This window comes from Pelophylax lessonae (assembly GCF_965119305.1).
Source record: "Pelophylax lessonae genome assembly, chromosome: 3".
Lineage (NCBI taxonomy): Eukaryota > Metazoa > Chordata > Amphibia > Anura > Ranidae > Pelophylax > Pelophylax lessonae.
Window position 1 is genome coordinate 438,206,085 of NC_138770.1, and position 20,933 is coordinate 438,227,017.

Consider the following 20,933-nt stretch of genomic DNA (forward strand, 5'->3'; position numbering starts at 1 on the left):
TCCCTATATCCTGCTATGAAACCCACCAAGAAGGAATCCTCTCCACTGAATGGATGTGGTCAGAGCAGTTAGGGGCTACCTAGCTACAAAATCTTCCTTCAGCTAACTGGAGACCCTTTTTGTCTTCCCTGAAGATCCCAAGGAGGGAAATCCTGTTTCCTCTTCCACCATTTCTGGATGGCTCAGTCTTTTAATTTCCTGGGTTTATGCTCTCAAGGAACAGGTTACTCTCTTCCCTATAGGATTCCAATCCACCAGATCTGTCTGTGTTTCTTGGGCCTTTCAGCATCAAGCATCCGTTTCTAAGGTTTTACCTGGTGGATGTTCAGGCCTCTGCTGATGCTAGGTTTTGACCACAAGGTGCTTCAAGCTGTCATCTGAGCATTTCAGGTCCATTGATCCCTCCATTGTGGGTCTGTTTACTATGTTGTTGCCCATCCTTCAGTTTACAGTCGTTAAAGAAAAGTATCACTCCCCTTTAAAATAATCACATTTTGTTGCTTTGCAGCCTGAAATGAAGACAGATACAGTTTTTCACCCTCTTATTTCAGTATTTTGTTGAACCACCGTTTTCTTTAATTCCATACTTTATTCTGTTTGGATATATGTCTACTAACTTTTTTAAAATTTTACCCACCCTTCTTTGCAGAACTGCTCAAGTTTAGTTAAATTTGATGGGGACTGTTTGTGGACTGCATTCTTCAAGTAATTTCATGGATTTTCAATGGGTTTTAAGTCTGAGCTTTGAGTAGCCCATGCAAAGACATTCATCTTTTTCTCTTTCAACCACTGTGTGTGTGGTCATTTTTGCTGTGTACTTTGGGTCATTGTCATGTTAGAAGGTAAACCTTCCTATTGACAACTTTCTGACAGCAGGCAGCAGATTTTCCTCAAGAATTTGACAGTATTTTGCCCCATCTATTTTCCTTCTATCCTGACATGTGCTCAGGTCCCTGCTGCAAAGAAACACCACCATAGCAAGATATAACCGGTGTTATTTGGATGGTGAGGTGTATTGTATTTCCACCAGACATATCGCTTGCTGTTGAGGCCAAATAATTGAATTTAGTCTCATCTGAGCAGAATGCCTTATTCTGTGTGGCCTCAGAATGTTCAAGGTGCGTTTTGGCAAAGTTCAGTCATGACTGCATGTGGCCTTTCTTGAGGAGTGGCTTTTTTCTTGCAACCTTCCCATACAAGCCACATTTGTGGAGAACTTGTGATATTGTTGTCACATGCACACAAGAACCACTCTTTGCCATAAATTCCTGTAACTGCTTCAGAGTTTCTGTAGGCCTCTTGTAGCCTCTCTGACTATTTTCCCCTGGCTCTTTCATCCAGTTTGGAACAACATCCTGATCCACGGAGGGTCTGTATTGTTCCAAATACCTTCCACTTCTTAAAGGAGGAGTTCACCTTTGGCAACATGTTACATGCTCCACCCGTTTTTAGGGTGGAACATATAACATGTTCCCAATGCATTTATTATATTTTTCTAAAAGGTGAACTTATCCTTTAATAATAGACTTCCCTGTGCTTCTGAGCATTGATAAAGCCTTTGGAAAATTTTTTGTATCCATCTCCTGACATGTGCCTGTCTATAACTTCATCTCGGAGATCTTATGACAGTGCCTTGCCACCCATAGTTGACTTTTTGCTTCAGATGCACTACCAGCGACTGAAATGCTCCAGGAAACCTCTTTTTCATACTGAGCTAATCAAAATGACCACAGCTGATCACAGTTGAAAGTCAAGTGGATTTGTGTGCCATTGAGAAGGTGATTCGCTGCCCCTTTATTGAGTTTAAAAGTAATTTTTATGGGAGGGGTGATCCTTTTTCCAACTTGGTGATTCTGTTTTTTTTTCTGACATGTTGGTGTTATCTTTCACTTGGATGTTATAAGTAAATGCAGCTGGATAAAACAAAAAATGTGTCTGTCTTCATTTCAGGCTGCAAAGCAATAAAATGTGATTATTTTAAAGGGTAATTTTTCTTCTATACCCATTGTATTTCTTGGTGATGTCCCCATGGACTGTATGATTATGATAATGGAAAATTTTACTTGTAAATTCCATATCTGGGAGTACAGGACATATGACCCTCCCCTCTGTCCTTTGTTTCTCTGGAGTTCAACAGAGTGGGTGAGGTTATAAGACGGTGCACTAGGACATTCCCAGCTAAGCGTTTTACCAGTGTCCAGTCAGTGTTGTGTACTTCAGATCAAGATATGGAATTTACAGGTCAAAATTCTTATTTTATGATCTTCAGGGCAAAATGATTAGAATTTTTAAATGCTGAAAGTAGCAAGAAGATCTGCTTGGCTGGATTTTGTATTGCAGTGGGTATTCCCAGGTCTCAAGTAGTGTGCAGGGAATGGTTACATGGTTGGCAGCAATCCCAGGAATGGTGGCTGAAGGTCAGCTTTTAACTCAAGTAAAGACTAGATGTGCAAAGTAAAACCCCAGCACCAGAATGTTTGAAAGTCCAAAATTAATTTCACTCATTTTAAAATGATTGTGAAGGATATAATTTATTTTTTATTTTTATTGTTTTGATAACAAACATGTCATATTTACCTGCTGTATGGTTTTGCACAGAGCAGCTCTGATCCGTTTCTTCTGGGGTCCCCTGCCGGCACTCCTGGCCCCCCTGCCGAGTGCCGCATAGCAAGCTGCTTGCTATAGGGGGACTCGTGTGGGCTCGCTCCTGAGGTGGCTCAGTGTGTCCGTAAGAAAGACAGAGCTCGTCCTTGCCCTCCACTCCTTCCTCACTACCTGCGATTGACACTGGCTGTGATATCAACTACTCTACATAATAAAGTTTGAATGTGAGGATTCACTTCTGGACTTTAATATTATGTACTTGATTTACCTGCATTCTAAGTGGATTATATGATATACATTTATGAGATATCGCTGGATGTGAAACGTTGTCTGAGATTTGTTATGTCATACTTAACTCAGTAATGTGTTTTTATAATAATTTTAACATTTGTACTGAATTAAATGTGATGCTTTTATTCAATTTGTGGTCCATTCTTGTGATTTGCACCTAAAAATCCCCATTTTTTTTCTTTTGTTTAATTTTTTTGATGTATTATGGGGATGTGGTGCATGGTGCAGCCCTTTTGCAATGTATTCATAGATGATGTCATGACAGATATCGCATAGGAATGCAGTTAGGTGTGAAACAGTCCTTAAAGCGGATTTCCACCCAAAAGTGGAACTTCTGCTCTTTTGTTTCCTCCCATCCTCCGGTACCACATTTGGCACTTTTCAGGGGGGAACAGGTAACTGTTTTTGACAGGTACCCTTCCCCACTTCCGGCATACGGAACCGTGGCGCCGTTCCTTGGAAATTCGGCCCCCTCCTTCGCCGCCGAGCCAGTAGGATTGCGCAGCGCGCTTCGCGCAGGCGCATTAGGGACCCGCCCGTGAAGCCACAAGGCTTCACTGCCAGGTTCCCTTACCGGCAATGGCAGCGGCAGCACCCGACAGCCGATGGACACATTGGCTGCGGTGCTAACATCGCTGGACTCCAGGACAGGTAAGTGTCCTAATATTAAAAGTCAGCAGCTACAGTATGTGCAGCTGCTGACTTTTAATTTTTGGAGGGGGTGGAGGGGGAGGCGGAACTCCGCTTTAATGAGGAACGTTGCAGGGTCTGCATCCCTTTAGAAGAAATAAACCCCTTGGGAGTAGCTCACCAAAAATGAACGTGTTTACCAGCCCCCTTCCTGTAGTGCAGGGACCGAGGCAGTCACGTAGGTCTCCGGGGGCGGGCAGATGAGCGGAGGACCTGAGGCTGATCATCGACCGATCTCTAGCCCCCTTCATGTGTCTGTTATGTTTTTAAGGCGATTTTATTGCATCTTAAATGTAAGTGTATCCATTTTATTTTTTATTTAAATAAAAGTTTTGTGACAATATTACGCTATGGATCGCTTTGTTTTTATCCCCCATATGGAGACAAACTGAGCTGCAGTCACCCCCGGACATCAACTTTACCATCTTTAGAGATATATATATGTGTTAAGTGCTGTTTACCAGCTATCTGGTAAGTTTATTACCATAGGGAGTGGTGATATCTGCACTTGGTTTGGTGGATGGTTATCTCCCTTCTCTAAGTGAACAATTCAACATGAACTGTGTAACACTTCATCTTTTATGAGTAACAACTAACCTATATGGGACTGTGAATCTATGCGCCGCATGTCTTAATTTCATCTGTGTGTGAATTTTTGATTATTTGTTTAGATTTTTATTATTTATTGATGGCTTGCATTCTTTATTGGTTTTCTTTAGAGGTTTAATTACCCTAATTACTTTGAGCTGAGGTGCTGTGGCAGGATCTTATCTTTAGAGGACTGAGTTCTGTATGATCTTTATTGATACCAAGATGATGCCTAAACCTGCAGGCATCCTGGTATGACCATTCAAAGTCCAGTGACATACCAGTACGTTGCTGGTCCTTGTTGGGCATATATTGTAAGGTTTTTTTTTAAGCAGCTTGTGAGCTGAACGGAAAAAAGAGTACCTAACAGATTCCTCTATTCACATCGATCAGTGGGGATGAAGAAATCTCTGCTGGAAAGTGGGTGGAATGCCCACCCTTAGCCCTCCCAGCATCCAAATTTGGGTTTGCAGCGATAAATTGATCAGCATATACATTGCTTTGGTCCACAAAAGATCTGAACAGATCTTCCATGAAAAACAGCTCATAAAAACCAAGGAGAGTAAAATCATCTGTTTCCACCTGAATTTCCTGGTTGGCCAGTGAATGCGGGGGATGTACGGGCGCTGCAGAAGTGGTGGGCTCCCAATCAGGAGTTCAACCAGTTCACAAGAAGGTTAAGTGGCACTAGTACCGACACTCTGCTACATACGAGAACCATGCGATTGTTGCACCTCAGCAACAGAAGAACAGGGTCGGGTATGACTGACCTCAGCAGAGACCTCTATTCTGTTGTCAGAGCTATCTGTTAGGGTGCTGCTGCTCTCTACAGGTTCGAATACTGAGCCTGACTCTTCCCCATCCCTCTCATTTGTCATGCTCAGCATCATGTAGGCCTCTTCACCAGTGAACCTCTGTTTGGACATTTTGGCCAATAAATATATAGGTACCTAGTGTGACTCGCAGGTAAAAAAGCACCTGGTTGTCAAAGCCTGTTTGAACCGCTACCAAAAAATTTAATTGATAGCACTAGCAGAGATCAAGCCTGACTCATCTAATGCTGCGGTTTTGTGTGCTGTGTATCTGAAGTGACAGTGATCTGCTGATACTGCACTTCTTGGGGGCTGGACGGATGGGCTAAACGCAGGTGCTGGCAGGTGTCGGGGCTGATCCTGCTAAGGCTGCGTTTTGGGAACACTATAATAAACTATTTGGGACGCTGGTATAATTCTGATCTGTTCAGGCACTATACTAGTAATGGAGGTGTTTAGTGTGTGTGTGTGTCACTGGCAATCAAAGGGTTAAAATGTATTTCTAACTATGTGGCGGACAATCTGACGCTATCCTGAAATGACGCTAACTAACGTTAACACTAACTGACTTCACCTGTGACACTAATACAGTGATCAGTAAATTATCTGTACACTGTATATTGTGACACTGTGACAGGGGGGTGACAAATGTGCCTATGTGTAGTGGTGTCAGTGTAGCGCTTGTGTACTAACAGGTGGATGCTCTCTCCTCTCATGCTGGAACCGAAAAGGGCTCCAGGAGAGAAGATTGCATAATTTCCTGTGCCTGTGTTTACATTGCACAGGCACAGGACGTTCTTTGATTCGCCAGAACAGATCAGCAAGTCCATGCCATCATTGGCCTGGACCTGACGAGTGATCGGTTCTGGAGTGAATCCGATCACCGCCAGGTCGGTGGGCACATGCGTGCCCCCTTCCCCCTGTGCGCGACCGATGTACAGGTACGTCAATTCGCGCAGCAGAGCTACCTTACCGCAGTAAAACTGCAGTGGATTGTCAGCAACTGGTTAATATTTAGAAAGTTATTTTAGAAATATAACTTAATGTTGAAATTAGTTGTGTATTTGCTGAAATAAAATAAATATGTAATGAGGGAAACATAAAGGCTGCCATGGCTTACCCCCTCCTGAATTTATTAGTTGCCTGGCCTTCATTCTGTCTTCAGAAATTTGACTCACTGACCTGGCTTATAACCTTTCTCTGATCTGCACAGCTGTCTTGGGTTGGTGACCCAGAAAGTATTAAAGCCAGTGCATGATAACTGCCAGATAACTGTCATTTTTAGTAGAAGGTCAGCAGTGGCAGGCACTGTATTTCTTTATTGAAAGATAATGTTGAGTTTATTATTATTATACAGGATTTGTATAGCGCACGCCAACAGTTTGCGCAGCGCTTTACAATATATAGGTAGTTCTATTTTGAATGGGTTTAGCAGGACCTGGAGTAGAAAGGGTTATTTTTATGTTTTCCCCTCTTAACTTGGTACTTTTTTCAAGAATATTTCTGTTATTTCTAAGCCAACATCAACCCCTTTCCTTTTTAGCGCAAGCGCCCTGTACTGCAGAGGTGCTGCTTCATAGATGGAAAGTCTGACAGTGTTCTTAAGCTGCTTTTTGAAATTAGCCACACTGTATCTGAAGTGAGAATTAAAATGAATTCCAGGTATGGTATATATTTACATTGGTTCAGCTTGGAAAATTGTAGCTATGTATTTACCATATCTGGACAATTCTCTCTGGAAGCTGGAAATCATGAATCCAATGATCTCCACTTGCTGCCAGGTCCCATGCTGAGCCACCCGCATGATGCATTTTCAACACTGGAGGTCAGCCCTTTAGCACGTGTGCTATTCAGACAATGATTCTGCGATGTTCAGCTTCCAGGGACATTGGCCAGATATGGTATATGCATAGTTACATTTGTCCAAGCTGGACCAATGTAATTCTGTAAAAATATCCATACCTGGAATTAGCTTTAAAATGTTGTACTTGACCCACACTTGCCTAACTACTTTGTGTGTGTGTCTGTTTCAGGAGATCAGACCTTAAGGATATGGGACGTGAAAGCGCCTGTGTCTAAGCTAGTTATCCCAGCACATCAAGCAGAGATTCTAAGTTGTGACTGGTGCAAGTATGATCAGGTAAGTTGAATGTATTACACGTTGCTTGTAGACACAATTTCCATCTTGTTTGCTTCATTTTAACCTATCATCAATATGTTCTTAGGGCAACATGATGTCCTGCTTGTGAGACAAAGGTCCCTTTCTGTTGCCAGCTTGTGATCCTACATTAATGTTTTGGTTATCTATATTACCCATTAATGTACTTTCTTTTAAAATGAATTTGTGGTAATTTAAACATGAGTAATTTCCACTCACATAACCCTTCTGCTATTTGCATTCATACCCTTGCATGCTTGGGACAGGTTTCCCTTGCCAGTTAATCTCTTTAGCTCCTGCAATATATTCAGCAATCATACATGACTTGCACTGCAATTTTCATCATCCTGCCTTTGCTCCTGGACCACAGGTCCCAAAGTCCATTGCAGTTGCTTTGCAAATTTCACAGGGGTGTCATAGAGGTTGGCATGTTCCAGCCTACTCTGTGCTGGCGTCTGCATCAACACATCAGATAGCTCTGAGCTGTGAGAGCAAAAAAACAGCACTGTACCTGGCACTGAGAGAAGGATATACTAATATAGGTTATATATGCAGTGGGGAAAAAAATGTTGTTTGCCCACTTACAAAGAAATGAAGGTTCTATAATTGTTACCATAGGTGTATTTTAAATGATACAGACAGAATATCAACCAAAAATCCCCCAAAAAAACACACAATACAAATGTTATAAATTGAGTTGCAGTTCAGTGAGTAAAATAAATATTTGAAAAACATGGTGGAGAAACCCTTGTTGGCTAGCACAGAGGTAAAACGTTTCTTGTAGTTGGTTACCAGGTTTGCACACATCTCAGGAGGGATTTTGGTCCACTCTTCTTTACAGATCCTCTCTAAATCCTTAAAGAAGTTGTAAAGTCAGAAGGTTTTTTATCTTAATGCATTCTATACATTAAGATAAAAAACACTTTCTTTGTGTAGCAGCACCCCCTAATACTTACCTGAGGTCCCTCTTTATCCAGTGATGTCCACGAGTCCCTCAGCCGTCTGGGACTCTCTCTCCTGATTGGTTGAGACACAGCTGTGGTGCCAATGGCTCCCATGGTTGTCAATCAAAGTCAGTTAGCCAATCAGGAGGGAGAGGGGGCAGGGCCGAACGGCTCCGTGTCTGAATGGACACACGGAGCTTCAGCTCATCTCGGGTGCCCCCAAAGCAAGCTACTTTCTGTGGGTGCACTCGGCAGGAGGGAGGGGCCAGGAGCAGCAATGAGGGACCCAAGAAGAGGAGGATCCAAGCTGCCCTGTGCAAAAACATCTGCACGGAGGAGGTAAGAAAACAGAATTTACAATCACTTTAAGGTTTCTTGGCTGTCACTTGGCAACTCAAAGTTTCAGCTCCCTCCATAAATTTTCTATAGGATTAATGTATAACTAAAGGTAAAACCTTTTTTTTTTTTTTTTTTTTTTTTTAGTTTTGGACAGAGTGGAGATGTATTAGAACACCTGTCAGTTTTTATTGCTGTCCGTGCCCCTGTTTGGGAGATTCACCCACCCTATTTGCCTGTTTACCATTATGATTCAAAGTGAAAGTAAAAGAAAATCACATATTGTGGGTGGTCCCCAGAAAAGTAATAGGGGACATCTTCCAATGGTGATACTAGTTCTGGTGACCTGGGGGTCCCCAAGGAATTCCCCTAATTTGCAGGAAGTTCCTCTCACTTCCTGTTTGGCTATGGGACAGGAAGTGAAGGGAAATCTCCGCAATGGGACACAGATGGTGGAAAAAAAAATCTGACGGGTTATAACCCTCCCTTGCTCTATCCAACATGAAAAAAAAGTTTTGCCTATAGTTCTACTTTAAGGTCTGGAGACTGGCTAGGCCACTCCATGACCTTAATGTGTCAATCCTTTGAAACCTTGGCGGGGTAGGTTTTGGGTCATTTTCATGCTGGAAGATCTATCCACGACCATCTTCAGTGTTCTGGCTGAGGTTCTCATCCAAGATTTTCCAATACATGGCCCCGTCGATTGCCCCTCAATGTGGCAAAGTCGGCCTGTACCTTTAGCAGAGAAACCGCCCCAAAGCATAATAAACAGGCAAAAAATTTGGGGGAGCATACCCATGTATTTCCAAAGCTGCTGCAGCTATGAACCAAAAGACATGTATATTAAAAAAGAATAGCGCGCAAAAGAAATTACTACCAAATCTGAAGAGAGTCCATAAATAAAAATGGGGGTTTGGTCCCACCATATGGCCATATCGTGCTCAAGCCCACTACTGCGTCAAAGTACCCCATTATCAGTGGGTCCTACACTATCCATGAAAAAGAGATGAATCCAGCCTTTCTAACCCTTGGAGATAATACTCCTTGCTGGGAGAGATGTGCAAATGCACTACAGGGGACTCCTCCTATATCCACTTGATGGTGGACACTGATTGAGTACAGGTGTGTGTGGGGGGTGGGGAGGGCTGCTCAACCTCGATAGTCTGGTCAGACCGAATACATAATATATGCCCCAAAGCATAATGCCCCAAAGCATAATGTCCCAAAGCATAATGTTTCCACCTCTGTGCTTGACTGTAGTGATGGTGTTCTTAGTGTCATAGTCAGCATTTCTCTAGCGCTCATCGACAGACGTAGTCCTCGGTGATACACCACCTTCGGGTTATGTTACCTCCGCAGGAGCAGGACTAGACAGGAAATTAAAAAGCTCTGGCCACACCCTAGGGGCAGTCCCAGAGGGTATATCCTCTCTCTCTCTGCCTCAGCAAATCAGTTATTTTCTGTCTAGTTAGGAGTAAGGACCTAGATACCTTGCTGGGATCTTAGGTCCTGGCAAGAATTTTTTTCTAAAAGGATTTTTGGACAGCTTTTTTTCTCCAGTGTTCCTGTGAGATCTTCAAGCAAGAAAGCTGAACTGGGCGACGGGCTGGATGTTGAGATCCGGTGGTCACCCCAGTTCAGCCTACGAGCGCGTGCAGGCCATAGCTCCGCGCTGGGTCGGCCGCGACAAAGTCCCATTAAAAGGACTGAACCCGCGAGTTAAACGTCTCGCTGAAACGCCAAAGACCATGAGTCACGGCGTCCGTATCGGTCGACAGCCCTCCCGCCCCGGTGGAGAGGGGTACTGTCAGGAGTTGGTGCCCGCCTGGTTCCGGTATGGTGAGTAGTATGTTCCCCCTTTTTCCCTGACGGGTTTTGTGGTGAACGCGGGCCCCTCTCTGTATGGTAAGAAAGAGTTTCTTTCTATCCTATAACATGTCACAAATCCTCCTACTTTGAGTGTGATTTTATGTGTGCAAAAAGCCAGGAGGCTTGGTTTGGGAGCTAACAATCTATTGTATACATGTTTTTAAAAATGTAATCTGTGGCATTCTGGGAATCTTATGGGTTAAGTATAAGCTACCTACCAGTCAGAAGCCATGGACATGTAGACTGCCTTCCAAGTCAGATCTCCAGCTAATAGCAGGCCTCCCGAATGGCCATGCGGTCCGCCAGGGCCGGTACCGCCAACCACGCCATATCCCCATGCAGAGAGAGTGTTGTGTGCCTGCAGCACACCGCTAGTCAGCACAGGCCGCCGCCATTTTTTTTTTTGCTGGATCGCACGAGCCGCCATTTTGGCGTAGCCTCGTGTCTCCAGCATGGGGGCGGCCATGTTTTAGGTGATTCTACACCTCGTGGAGCTTGGGGGAGGCGCCGGAAGGCGTGCAGAGGGGCGGAGCCGCCTCCTTTCTTCCTGGGCAGCCAGCCAAAAGACTTCCTGTTTGTCTAAGACAGCGCTGTAAGCTGTTGCAGTTCAACTCTGAACATCAAGTGGTGAGCCTGGGGGTCTATCTCTCTCTCTCTCGATCGATAGGGATCCCTAGCAGGTAACACTAAGGGGTTTTTTTTTGTGGCGCTGAGGGTCAAAAAAAAAAAAAAAAAAAAAAAAAAGTTTTTTCTTTACTTTGAATTATATCATCCAGGAAGTAACTGGAGTTATTATGGACCCTGCCACACATATTCCCCCACCTGTTTCCCTCGAGGGGGCCTCGGGACCCGCCGGTGTACAGAGTATAGAGTCATTTACAGCAATTTTGGAGTCTATGGTGGCTCGGGTGGAGGCGGCCTGTCAGGGACGGGGGTCAAGGAAGCGACCCCCGCCTACCCCTATACTATCTGACACCTCTGACTCTGATTCAGAGATGGTCACTGCAGTTGCAGGTTCCTCTGCAAGGGCTGTTATCCCAGGTAAAGCCCCCTCAGACAGTGAGGAGGACGCTTCTTCTCCTGCTATAATTCAGGAAGAAGCATTGGTGGACGCACTAGTTGTGGCAGTGCAAGAAACCTTAAAACTTGAGGCTTTACCGGCAGAGGCAACTGAAACAGAGAGGCCTTTTGGGACTAATAAGCCCATCAAGACGGCGAAGGCTTTTCCTGTACCTAAATGTTTTGGAAATCAGATTAAAGGAGAATGGGAACATTCTAAACGTACCTTTACTATTTCCAAGCGTATTGCTAGACGCTATCCGTTTGAGGAATCCATCATTAAGAAATGGACGGTACCACCAGTCGTGGATCCGCCTATTTCCAGGCTGAATAAAGCCACGGTTATTCCAGTGGAGGACACTTCGTCCTTTAAGGATCCGGTGGATCGAAAGATAGAAGCGGAGTCCCGCACTATCTTTTCTCTGATAGGGTCAGCATTTAGACCAGTAATTGTTATTGGTCTAGTTTCCCAGACACTTACAGAATGGGCGAAAATGGTACGCCAAGATCTTAGGGGAAAAGATATTCCCCAGGAGACATCTGATTTGATAGAACAGATCATACAAGGGCTACGGTTTATCTGTGACGCAGCCTTGGACACTACTCCCTTGTTAGGGCATGCATCTAAGTTAGCAGTGATCCTCAGACGTGTGCTGTGGTTAAAATGCTGGTCAGCTGACCTAGGTTCCAAAAAGACTTTGACCAATCTCCCTTTCCAGGGGAATCGTCTATTTGGAGCCAACCTAGATGAAATCATTAAGGATGCCACCGGGGGCAAGAGTACTTTTTTGCCACAGGCTGCAAAAGCTAAGGAACCTCGCAACAAGCGAGGACCTTTCTTTACCGCCCATAAAGGGCGCCCGGCTGGTACTTCCGGGAAAGGCAAGACTCCTCCAGGAGGGTTCAAGAAGGGCTGGTCGGACAAGCAGAGGACCAACCCAGCCAAACCCGAAGTAAAGGAGTACACAGCCTGAAGGTGCGCCCCCACCCGATTTCAGGGTGGGGGGACGTTTTCACCGGTATTCAGGACATTAGATCGAGCATCAACCACTACTACCGGTGCGATTCTTCCCTTCCAACATTTAAGTACAGGAAGCGGTAGTTACCGTTCCCTGTATAGATCTTTTCCTTTACCTTTTCCTAAGATTAGTCCCGATACCTCACAGGAATCGGATCTGATTGACCAGATAGGCCAAGTAGCCTCTAGTCGGGTGACTTCGGTCCCTGAGGTTCAACCAGAAAAGATCACCTTTCCTGATAACTATCAGGTATCTGATAAATGTGTGGGAACAGAAAACGACCAGACTTTCTCGGATGGTCGGGGCCAGATAGCTCTAGGGACGCCTGGTTCAGATCCAATCAGCGCCAGTGGTCCTAGAAATTCTAGGCTGGCCTCTTCAAGCCGGCCTGGCCGACTTGGACATGTTAGTCGCAGACGTTCCGTGGGAACTTCGTCTCAGGGAGTGTCTGTAGTCTCAAGGACCTATTTACCTTCGTGCTTTACAGTCGCTGGTTTTAATGGCCTGGCCATTGAGACCCAAGTACTGAAGGACAGAGGTTTGTCTACTTCAGTCATTCCTACCCTTATTAAAGCAAGGAAAGCGACTTCCAGCAAAGTCTATTATCACACATGGAAGACTTATATTGCGTGGTGCGAATCTTTAGGATTTCCTCCACGTACCTATTCGGTGTCTCGAATATTGGCCTTTTTGCAACAAGGGGTTGAGCAGAAGCTAGCCTTGAGCACCATCAAGGGTCAAGTTTCAGCATTAGCAATCTTCTTTCAGAAACCTTTAGCTACCAAATCCTTGGTGCGGAATTTCATCCAGGGGGTGCGGCACCTGGCTCCTCCAGTCCGCGCGCCCTTACCGCCCTGGGATCTCTTAATTTGGTTTTGTCGGTTCTACAGAAACCTCCCTTTGAAAACATCAGGGAGATTCCCTTGCTTACTTTATCCCAGAAGGTGGTCTTCTTGGTGGCTATTACTTCTGCTCGCAGGGTGTCAGAACTGGCTGCATTATCATGCCAGTCCCCATACCTAGTGATTCATAGGGATAAGGTAGTACTTCATCCTAAGCCATCTTTTCTTCCTAAGGTGGTTTCAGATTTTCATCTGAATGAAGATATTGTACTACCTTCCTTGTGTCCTCAGCCCAAGCATCATCGGGAACATGCGTTGCATTCCTTGGATGTGGTTCGGGCAATCAGGGTATACCTGAAAGCTACGGAATCATTCCGTAAGACGGATTCACTTTTTGTGATCACGGATGGCCCCAGAAAGGGTTTGCCTGCATCTGCCGCGACCATTGCCAAATGGATTAGACAAACGGTGGTACAGGCTTATTCTATTAAGGGTCAGAGTCCTCCGTTCCCTGTTAGGGCGCACTCCACTCGAGCGCTCAGTACTTCCTGGGCCTTTCGCCATCAGGCGTCAGTGGTCCAGGTATGTAAGGCGGCCACTTGGTCGTCGGTACATACCTTTACTAAATTCTATAAAATTGATGTGACGGCATCGGCGGATGCCTCATTTGGCCGCAAGGTTTTGCAGGCCGCAATTTGAGGAGACCGGTGGTCTACCTCGAGGGTTTTTTTCTGTTTGAAAATTTTTTTGTTGAGTCTCATCATTAAGGATGAGCATTGTAAACTTCTAGTTGGCACCGGTTGGGCCTTCTAGATTGGGATTTGATTTCCATTTTCCCACCCCTCAGTTGTGATACTGCTCTGGGACGTCCCGAAGGTGGTGTATCACCGAGGACTACGTCTGTCGATGAGCGCTAGAGAAAAATGGATTTTTGTAAAATCTTACCGTAAAATCCTTTTCTCTTAGCTCATCGACAGACGTAGTCCCCGCCCCTCTGTTTTGGAGTTGGGTTGGGTTAAATTCTCTAAGCACTGCTTTTTCACATAACTGATATGCTGAGGCAGAGAGAGAGAGGATATACCCTCTGGGACTGCCCCTAGGGTGTGGCCAGAGCTTTTTAATTTCCTGTCTAGTCCTGCTCCTGCGGAGGTAACATAACCCGAAGGTGGTGTATCACCGAGGACTACGTCTGTCGATGAGCTAAGAGAAAAGGATTTTACGGTAAGATTTTACAAAAATCCATTTTTTTCTTCCTCCAAAGTCGAGTCGAGTCGAGTTAATGCGAAAGGGCTCAATTTTGGTCCCATCTGACTACAGCACTTTCTCCCAATCCTTCTCTGAATCATTTAGATGTTCATTGGCAAACTTTAGGGGGGCCTGTACATGTGCCTTCTTGAGGAGCGGAACCTTGTGGGCACTGCAGAATTTCAATCCATGGCAGCGTATTGGGTTACTAATGGTTTGTTTGGTGACTGTGGTTAGAACTGCCTTGAGATCGTTCACAAGCTCTCCCCGTGTAGTTCTAGGCTGATCCCTCACCTTTAGCATGATCATTCTTACCCCATGATGCAAAATTTTGCATGAAGCTCCAGACTGAGGGCGATTGATGGTTATTTTGTATTTCTTCCATTTGCAAATAATCGCTCCAACAGTTGTCTCCTTCTCACCAAGCTTCCTGCTGATGGTCTTGTAGCCCATTCCAGCCGTGTGCAGGTCTACAGTCTTTTTCCTGATGTCCTTTGACAGCTCTTTGGTCTTGCCCATGATGGCGAGGTTTGAATGGAAGAAAGAGAGCCTGTGGACAGGTGTTTTTATACACAACAAGTTGTTGTTCGGAGCACCTTCCTAAATGAACAGGACTAATCTGTATACCACATGAGCACATACTGTAGCCAGTCTGTGGGAGCTAGAATTATTGTTGGTTGGTAAGGGAACAAATACTTATTTTACTTACTGAACTGCAACTCAATGTATAACATTTTTATCATGTGTTTTTCTAGGTTTTTGGTTGGTATTCTGTCTCTATCATTTAAAATACACCTATGATAACAATTCTAGACCCTTCATTTCTTTTTAATTGTGCAGACTTACAAAATCAGCAGGGGATCAAATAATTATTTCCCTCACTGTATATCTCTGATTTTCTGATATATTGCAGGCGTTGGCAAAAAGTAGGCTGGAGCACACCCACCTATGTGACATGCCTCTTAAATTTTCATAGGAATTGATGAGCCTATGACGTGGCTGCAGCTTTTCCCCTTTCCTATTGCTTTCAACGGGCTAAAGGAAGGAGGAGATACAGATCAGCTGGCACAATGCTGTTTCCTGCAGTGGATGTTTTTGCATGAGAAAGAGAGAGATAGGGTAGGGAAAACTGCTGGCAGTTCTGACTCATTTACTTTACATGCAAAAATCTGTACTGAGTGGCTGGGAATGTACAAGGCCGTCAGTGTGTGTTTTGGCAGTGAGCAAGAAAGAGACAAATTTGCACCATGGGAAGTTAGTCTCCAGAAAAGAAACTGCTTCTCCCCAGAGGGTGCTGTGGGACATGGGAAATGACGTAGGTGGCAGCTGCAGTTGCTCATTATTTATAAATGGTTTAATTTAGTTCATGACGGAAGGTAAAACAAATCTAAATGCCTGAACACAGTTTCACAATTTAATTATCAAAGGGAAACTGCCACAAAATAGTAAAAAATAAATCTATTCTTTTTTTTTAAATTTAGCAGTATATTTCTTGCCATTACCATATCCTACCACTAAGGAACAACCCCCGAAAAAAATTCTCCTGCTCCTGGTGATTGCCGTGATAACACACATGTGTATGTTTTTTGTTGGTTGTACCTATCCTAGGGCCCAGAAACCTACCTAAAACACAACATCACTGGCACTAACTGACACTGATACTAAATATAAAAGAAATATATTTTTAATCCTACCTAAAATACACTGATCCTGACCTTTGACACCAACCTTTGATTCTAAGAATGACATTTGACCCTAACCTTGACTCTAACTCTAAGGCGGACTCCATCCAGTGGATCCACCTGCTCAGTAGGGGATCTCTCTGCTGTTCCCTTCTGAGCAGGGGGATGACAGGTCCATGTCCACTCCACTATGCAGAGAGGAGACAGACACACAGCCTGCTCCCCTCTATGGGGCAGTCAGATGGAAACGGATTGCTTATCCATTTCCATTCGACTGTCATCCAATCTGATCCACTGGATGGATGGAAAATGGATCCCCTTCCCTCGGTTTTTGGTGGCCCAGATCAGATCTGATGTCGGCAGGTGTCAGTGGACACATGTCCCCTGACATCCACTTCTCCATAGAGAACTGTGGATGGTCGGATCAGGTCCGCCTAAAATATAGACAGGCGGACCTGATCAGAATGTTCATGTGAAAGGAGCCTAAAACTGACACTGACCTTGTTCAAACCCTCACCTTTTTTTCTATTTATTTTTTTTACACACACAGTTTTTTTTGTTTACAATTTTCTCCTCTAGCAAGAGGAAAAAGATTGGGTGTTTTTTTTTTCTCCATTCAAGAGGTGAAAACAACATAGGGCCTGGGCTGTACAGTGACTGATCTCTTTGATAGCCAATCAGATGCTCGAAAAACAGACCTCCCGGTTCTTAATTGTTAGTAGGAGACCCAAAGCTTTCGCTGACAGCTTACTCTCGCACGCTGTCAGCGCATACACAGCGGATATATGCAGCCCTACAGATAAAAACTCACGTCCAAGGCGCCGAATATACAGTTTATGTATGCTCACTGGAAAGGGGTTAAGAAACGTTTCTGAGCTGAAAAAAAAAGACATCTAATTGTGAATTACTAGAAGAATGCCCAGTGAGAAGATTAAAATGTTTTATAAATAAAGTACCCTAGTTCCTTACTCCGTTATGACCACATCACACATATATGCGGCGTCCAGAAAGTGGACTTGAATCCTAGGTGCCGCATATATGTGTTCCTGTATTTTCACTGAAAGTGCTCTCGATCACGCTTCCAGCAATAAAACCGAGCTGTCAATGAGAGCTCCAGGTCTCTACTGCCTATCGAGAAGCAAAAGAACCAGCTTACCAACACGTGACCACTGTGATAGGCTATCACTGTGATCATTCACTCTATAGCCCCTCCCTGTCTTGTTTCTTTTTTGTGAAGAGGAGAAGCAACAAACTTCTCCACTTGGAAAATATATTTTGTCTGGAAAAAAAAAAAGGTCTTTTGAAAAAAAAAAGATAATAAAGATAAACTAGATCAAGGTAGTTTAGTGAGTGTAGGTTTTAGGTCACTGTAGGTGTCTGTGTCAATGTGTCAATTACTGTCCGTTATAGTGCAAATGGCAGTGTTAGTTAATGGCAGTGGTATCGATCCGATCAACAGAAGTAGGAGAATTTAATATGCTGTTTTTATTTGGTGGTGGATCATGGTAATGGCATAAAAATATAAAAAAAAATTTAAACAGTGATACTTTTTTATACTTTGAGTAAGTTTTCCTTTCATAATAAAACAAAATCAGTAGATATACATTAAAATGTACCACCAAGGAAAAGCTCAATTTGTCCTGAAAAAAAACAAGATATAATCTGCCTAGGATACATAAAGTAGTTGTGATGATATATACGGTTTTACTAACACATGTCAAAGTTGCAAAATTGGGTTTAGGCGGTTAGGTTTGTTTTGACACTGATCATGAAGGGGTTAATCTTATTTAGTTTATTTATTATGTTCAGTATGAAAAAAGGTATTTTTGCATTTCTGCTTAATTCGTTAAATATAAAAAAATACATCTTATTGCAATTGGTTTTACCAGCAAGAACTGCAAAAGCTTAGGTCTTCACTGTAGTAAAAAAAAAAAGCACCTACATTACTCAGAGGGGAAGACAACAACACTTGTAAATTAACACAGTCTGCCCAAAAGCAAGTAGGCAATACCTGGCTTTCTTATGAGAGTGCCTACCATGCTTTTGCAAGCTCAATGGATGCCTTCAGTAGTAATTTTTTTGTAAATAAAATATATTTATATTTTTATTTTATTTTTATTTTTTTAAATATAAATGTTATAACTTTACAAAAACAAGTGCTCAAAAGCCATTAGCGTTTCTTGTGAATTATCACTTACGTTATTATTACTTTTTGTCTATTACCTAATAATGTAATATTTTAAGTTTATAAAAGGCACAGCTTTTTTTTGTAAAAGAACATTATACTTTGACCTTTACAGAATTGCCTGGTGGGAAATGTTATCATTAAAATTATATAGATTAATTTTTGCTAAAATGTTAGGTGCAAAAAGCAATATTTGCTCTAACAGTTGAGGACCGTGATGTAATAAGGCTTTGATATTTAATAAAGTGGAAATGAAGGACTGGCGTGCTTCAAATCTTTTTGTCTTTTGATTTGTAAGAACCCCCAAGGGCTATGTATATCAATATCTCCACTGTCAAGTCCAGTGGAAGAAATGGAATGGTATGGAAATGATTAGCATTTACAGGTAATTATGTTCATCAGTGGATTTCATTGGGTCTCACAATGTAATGATTAGTGTATATTTTGTGAACGATCTTAGACCAGCATAGTTCTCAATTCTCCATATTTCTTGACCTTCCTGATGTCCACTGATGTCTGTACTGCATTGTAGAAAGTTGTAATGTTAAAAGTACAGTAATTGTTTCAGAGTGCTTAGTAAATAACCAGCTTTTTTTTCCCTTGTTAGATTTTAACAGAGATTAGGTTAATGTGTAACTATAGCAAATTATTAATATTATTATTTTTTTTTTAATTTGGATACAGCGGCGTGGAATTAGAACACTTGTCAGGTTTTTTTTGCTGTCTGTGCCCCCATTAATGAGATTCACCTTTTCTATTTGTCCTGCTTTATTGTCATCTGAAGTAAAAGAAAAACCTAAATCTTGAGTAAAATCCAGATCTCCCCTCACTTTCGAGGTATTTCCTCTCACTTCCTGTTTTGACTATGGAGCAGGATGTGAGGGGAGATCTCCCCAATGGGACACAAATAGCAAAAAAAAAAAAAACAGACAGTGGATATAACCCCCCATTACTCTATCCAAAATGAAAACAAAAACAATTTTTCCATTGTTTTATTTTATATTTAGTGAAAATTTTAAACGTGAATTTAACCAATTGCCTACTGGCCACTTTAACGCTCTTCCCGCCCAGGCCACTTTTCAGCTTTCAGCGCTGTCACATTTTGAATGACAATTGCGCGGTCACGTAACAATGTATCCAAACTAAATTTTTATTATTTTTTTTTTCACAGAAATAGAGCTTTCTTTTGGTGGTATTTAATCACCACTGGGGTTTTTTCATTTTTTTTGACAAACTAATTAAGGCCGAAAATTAAAAAAAACAAAAAAAAAAAACTTTTTCATAGTTTGCTAAACAATTTTGAAAACAGATAATTTTTCTCCTTCACTGATGTACACGGATGAGGCTGAACTAATAGGCTGCACTGATGGGCATCGATGGGCACTGGTAGGCTGCACTGATGCGGCAGCATTGGTGGGAACTGAGGAGACTGCACTGATTAGTGGCACTGATAGACAGCACTGATGGGCGCTGATAGGAGACAATTATGGGCGCTGATAGGCAGCATTGATTGGGCACTGATAGACAACACTGAAGGGCGCTGATAGGTGTCACTGATTGGCACTGATAGGTGTCACTGATGGGCACTAATATGCATTGGTAGGTGGCACTTCTAGGCATCACTGATAGGTGACACTGATGAGGAGGCACTGATTGGCAGTGCTTGTGGGCATTGATTGCCAGCACTTGAGAAGCCAGTTATCGGCCTTCTCCTCATGCTGTCAGCATTTAGAAAAGAGTGCCGATAACCGGCTTCTGTTCACATCCCTGAGAAGCTGTGATTGGACACCGCTGATCATGTGGTAAAGAGCCGCTGATTGGCTCTTTACCTCAATATGTGATCAGCAATGTCCTATACTGCGATCACAGAGCGCGCCACCTGCGCCCCGCAGCGTACACGATCACGGGACACCGTCATATGACAGTGTCCTAGAACTAGTCGACCGGGCTGTAGCCATCATTAGGCTATGGCGCAGTCAGCAAGTGGTAAGAGGTTTCTTTCAATACACCACACAAAAAGCAGGTGTTTTTAACCTATTTAAATTTGATCCAAAGTACAACCACAGCCACAATTGAAATTACAAGCAATTTGTATACATCTTCCTTTGAGTTATGTCTTTTCACCTTGTTGTGGAAGGTTGAAGTGAAAAAAAATAAATAAAAAATTAAGCTTTTAGGCTATACATTGCAATTTCAGTGAAAATAAAACTCTTTAAGCCTTTAAATTTAAAAGTGTGTTAGCAATGGCTTAGCAACAAGGCAGGACGGGATGATGCCATCTTTGGGAATTTTTCAGTCAGGCTTCAGGATTTACGCAAATGGCCTAAACCTATGGCAAGGGCATTATTCAACTTTAGTCATAGTTGCACGCTTTGTTTTTATCTACATGTGATACTTACCTGCATAGGCAGTTTTCTGGTAAAGAGGAACTAATGCTTTATGCTAGCAAAGTTATGCACTGTCAGGGATGTTAGAAGGATTAATTGAGTCAGCTATATGGATTGATTATTCTGTTGTATGGCTGTGCCTCCAATACAAAAATACATTATTTAAAATAATTAAGCTGACTAATTAGTTATTCCCGGGATTCTTTGCCCAATGCAGATATT

The 20,933-nt window shown here is 43.0% G+C and overlaps 1 protein-coding gene across 1 annotated transcript in view; it reads left to right on the top strand.

Moving 5' to 3' along the window:
- Positions 1-20,933, top strand: part of PEX7 (peroxisomal biogenesis factor 7) — a 387,996-nt gene that overhangs the window by 149,236 nt on the left and 217,827 nt on the right. Inside the window, exon 6 of the mRNA XM_082250007.1 lies at positions 7,019-7,125. Coding sequence (XP_082106133.1) covers positions 7,019-7,125 — 107 coding nt within the window. The remainder of the gene's footprint in view (positions 1-7,018; positions 7,126-20,933) is intronic.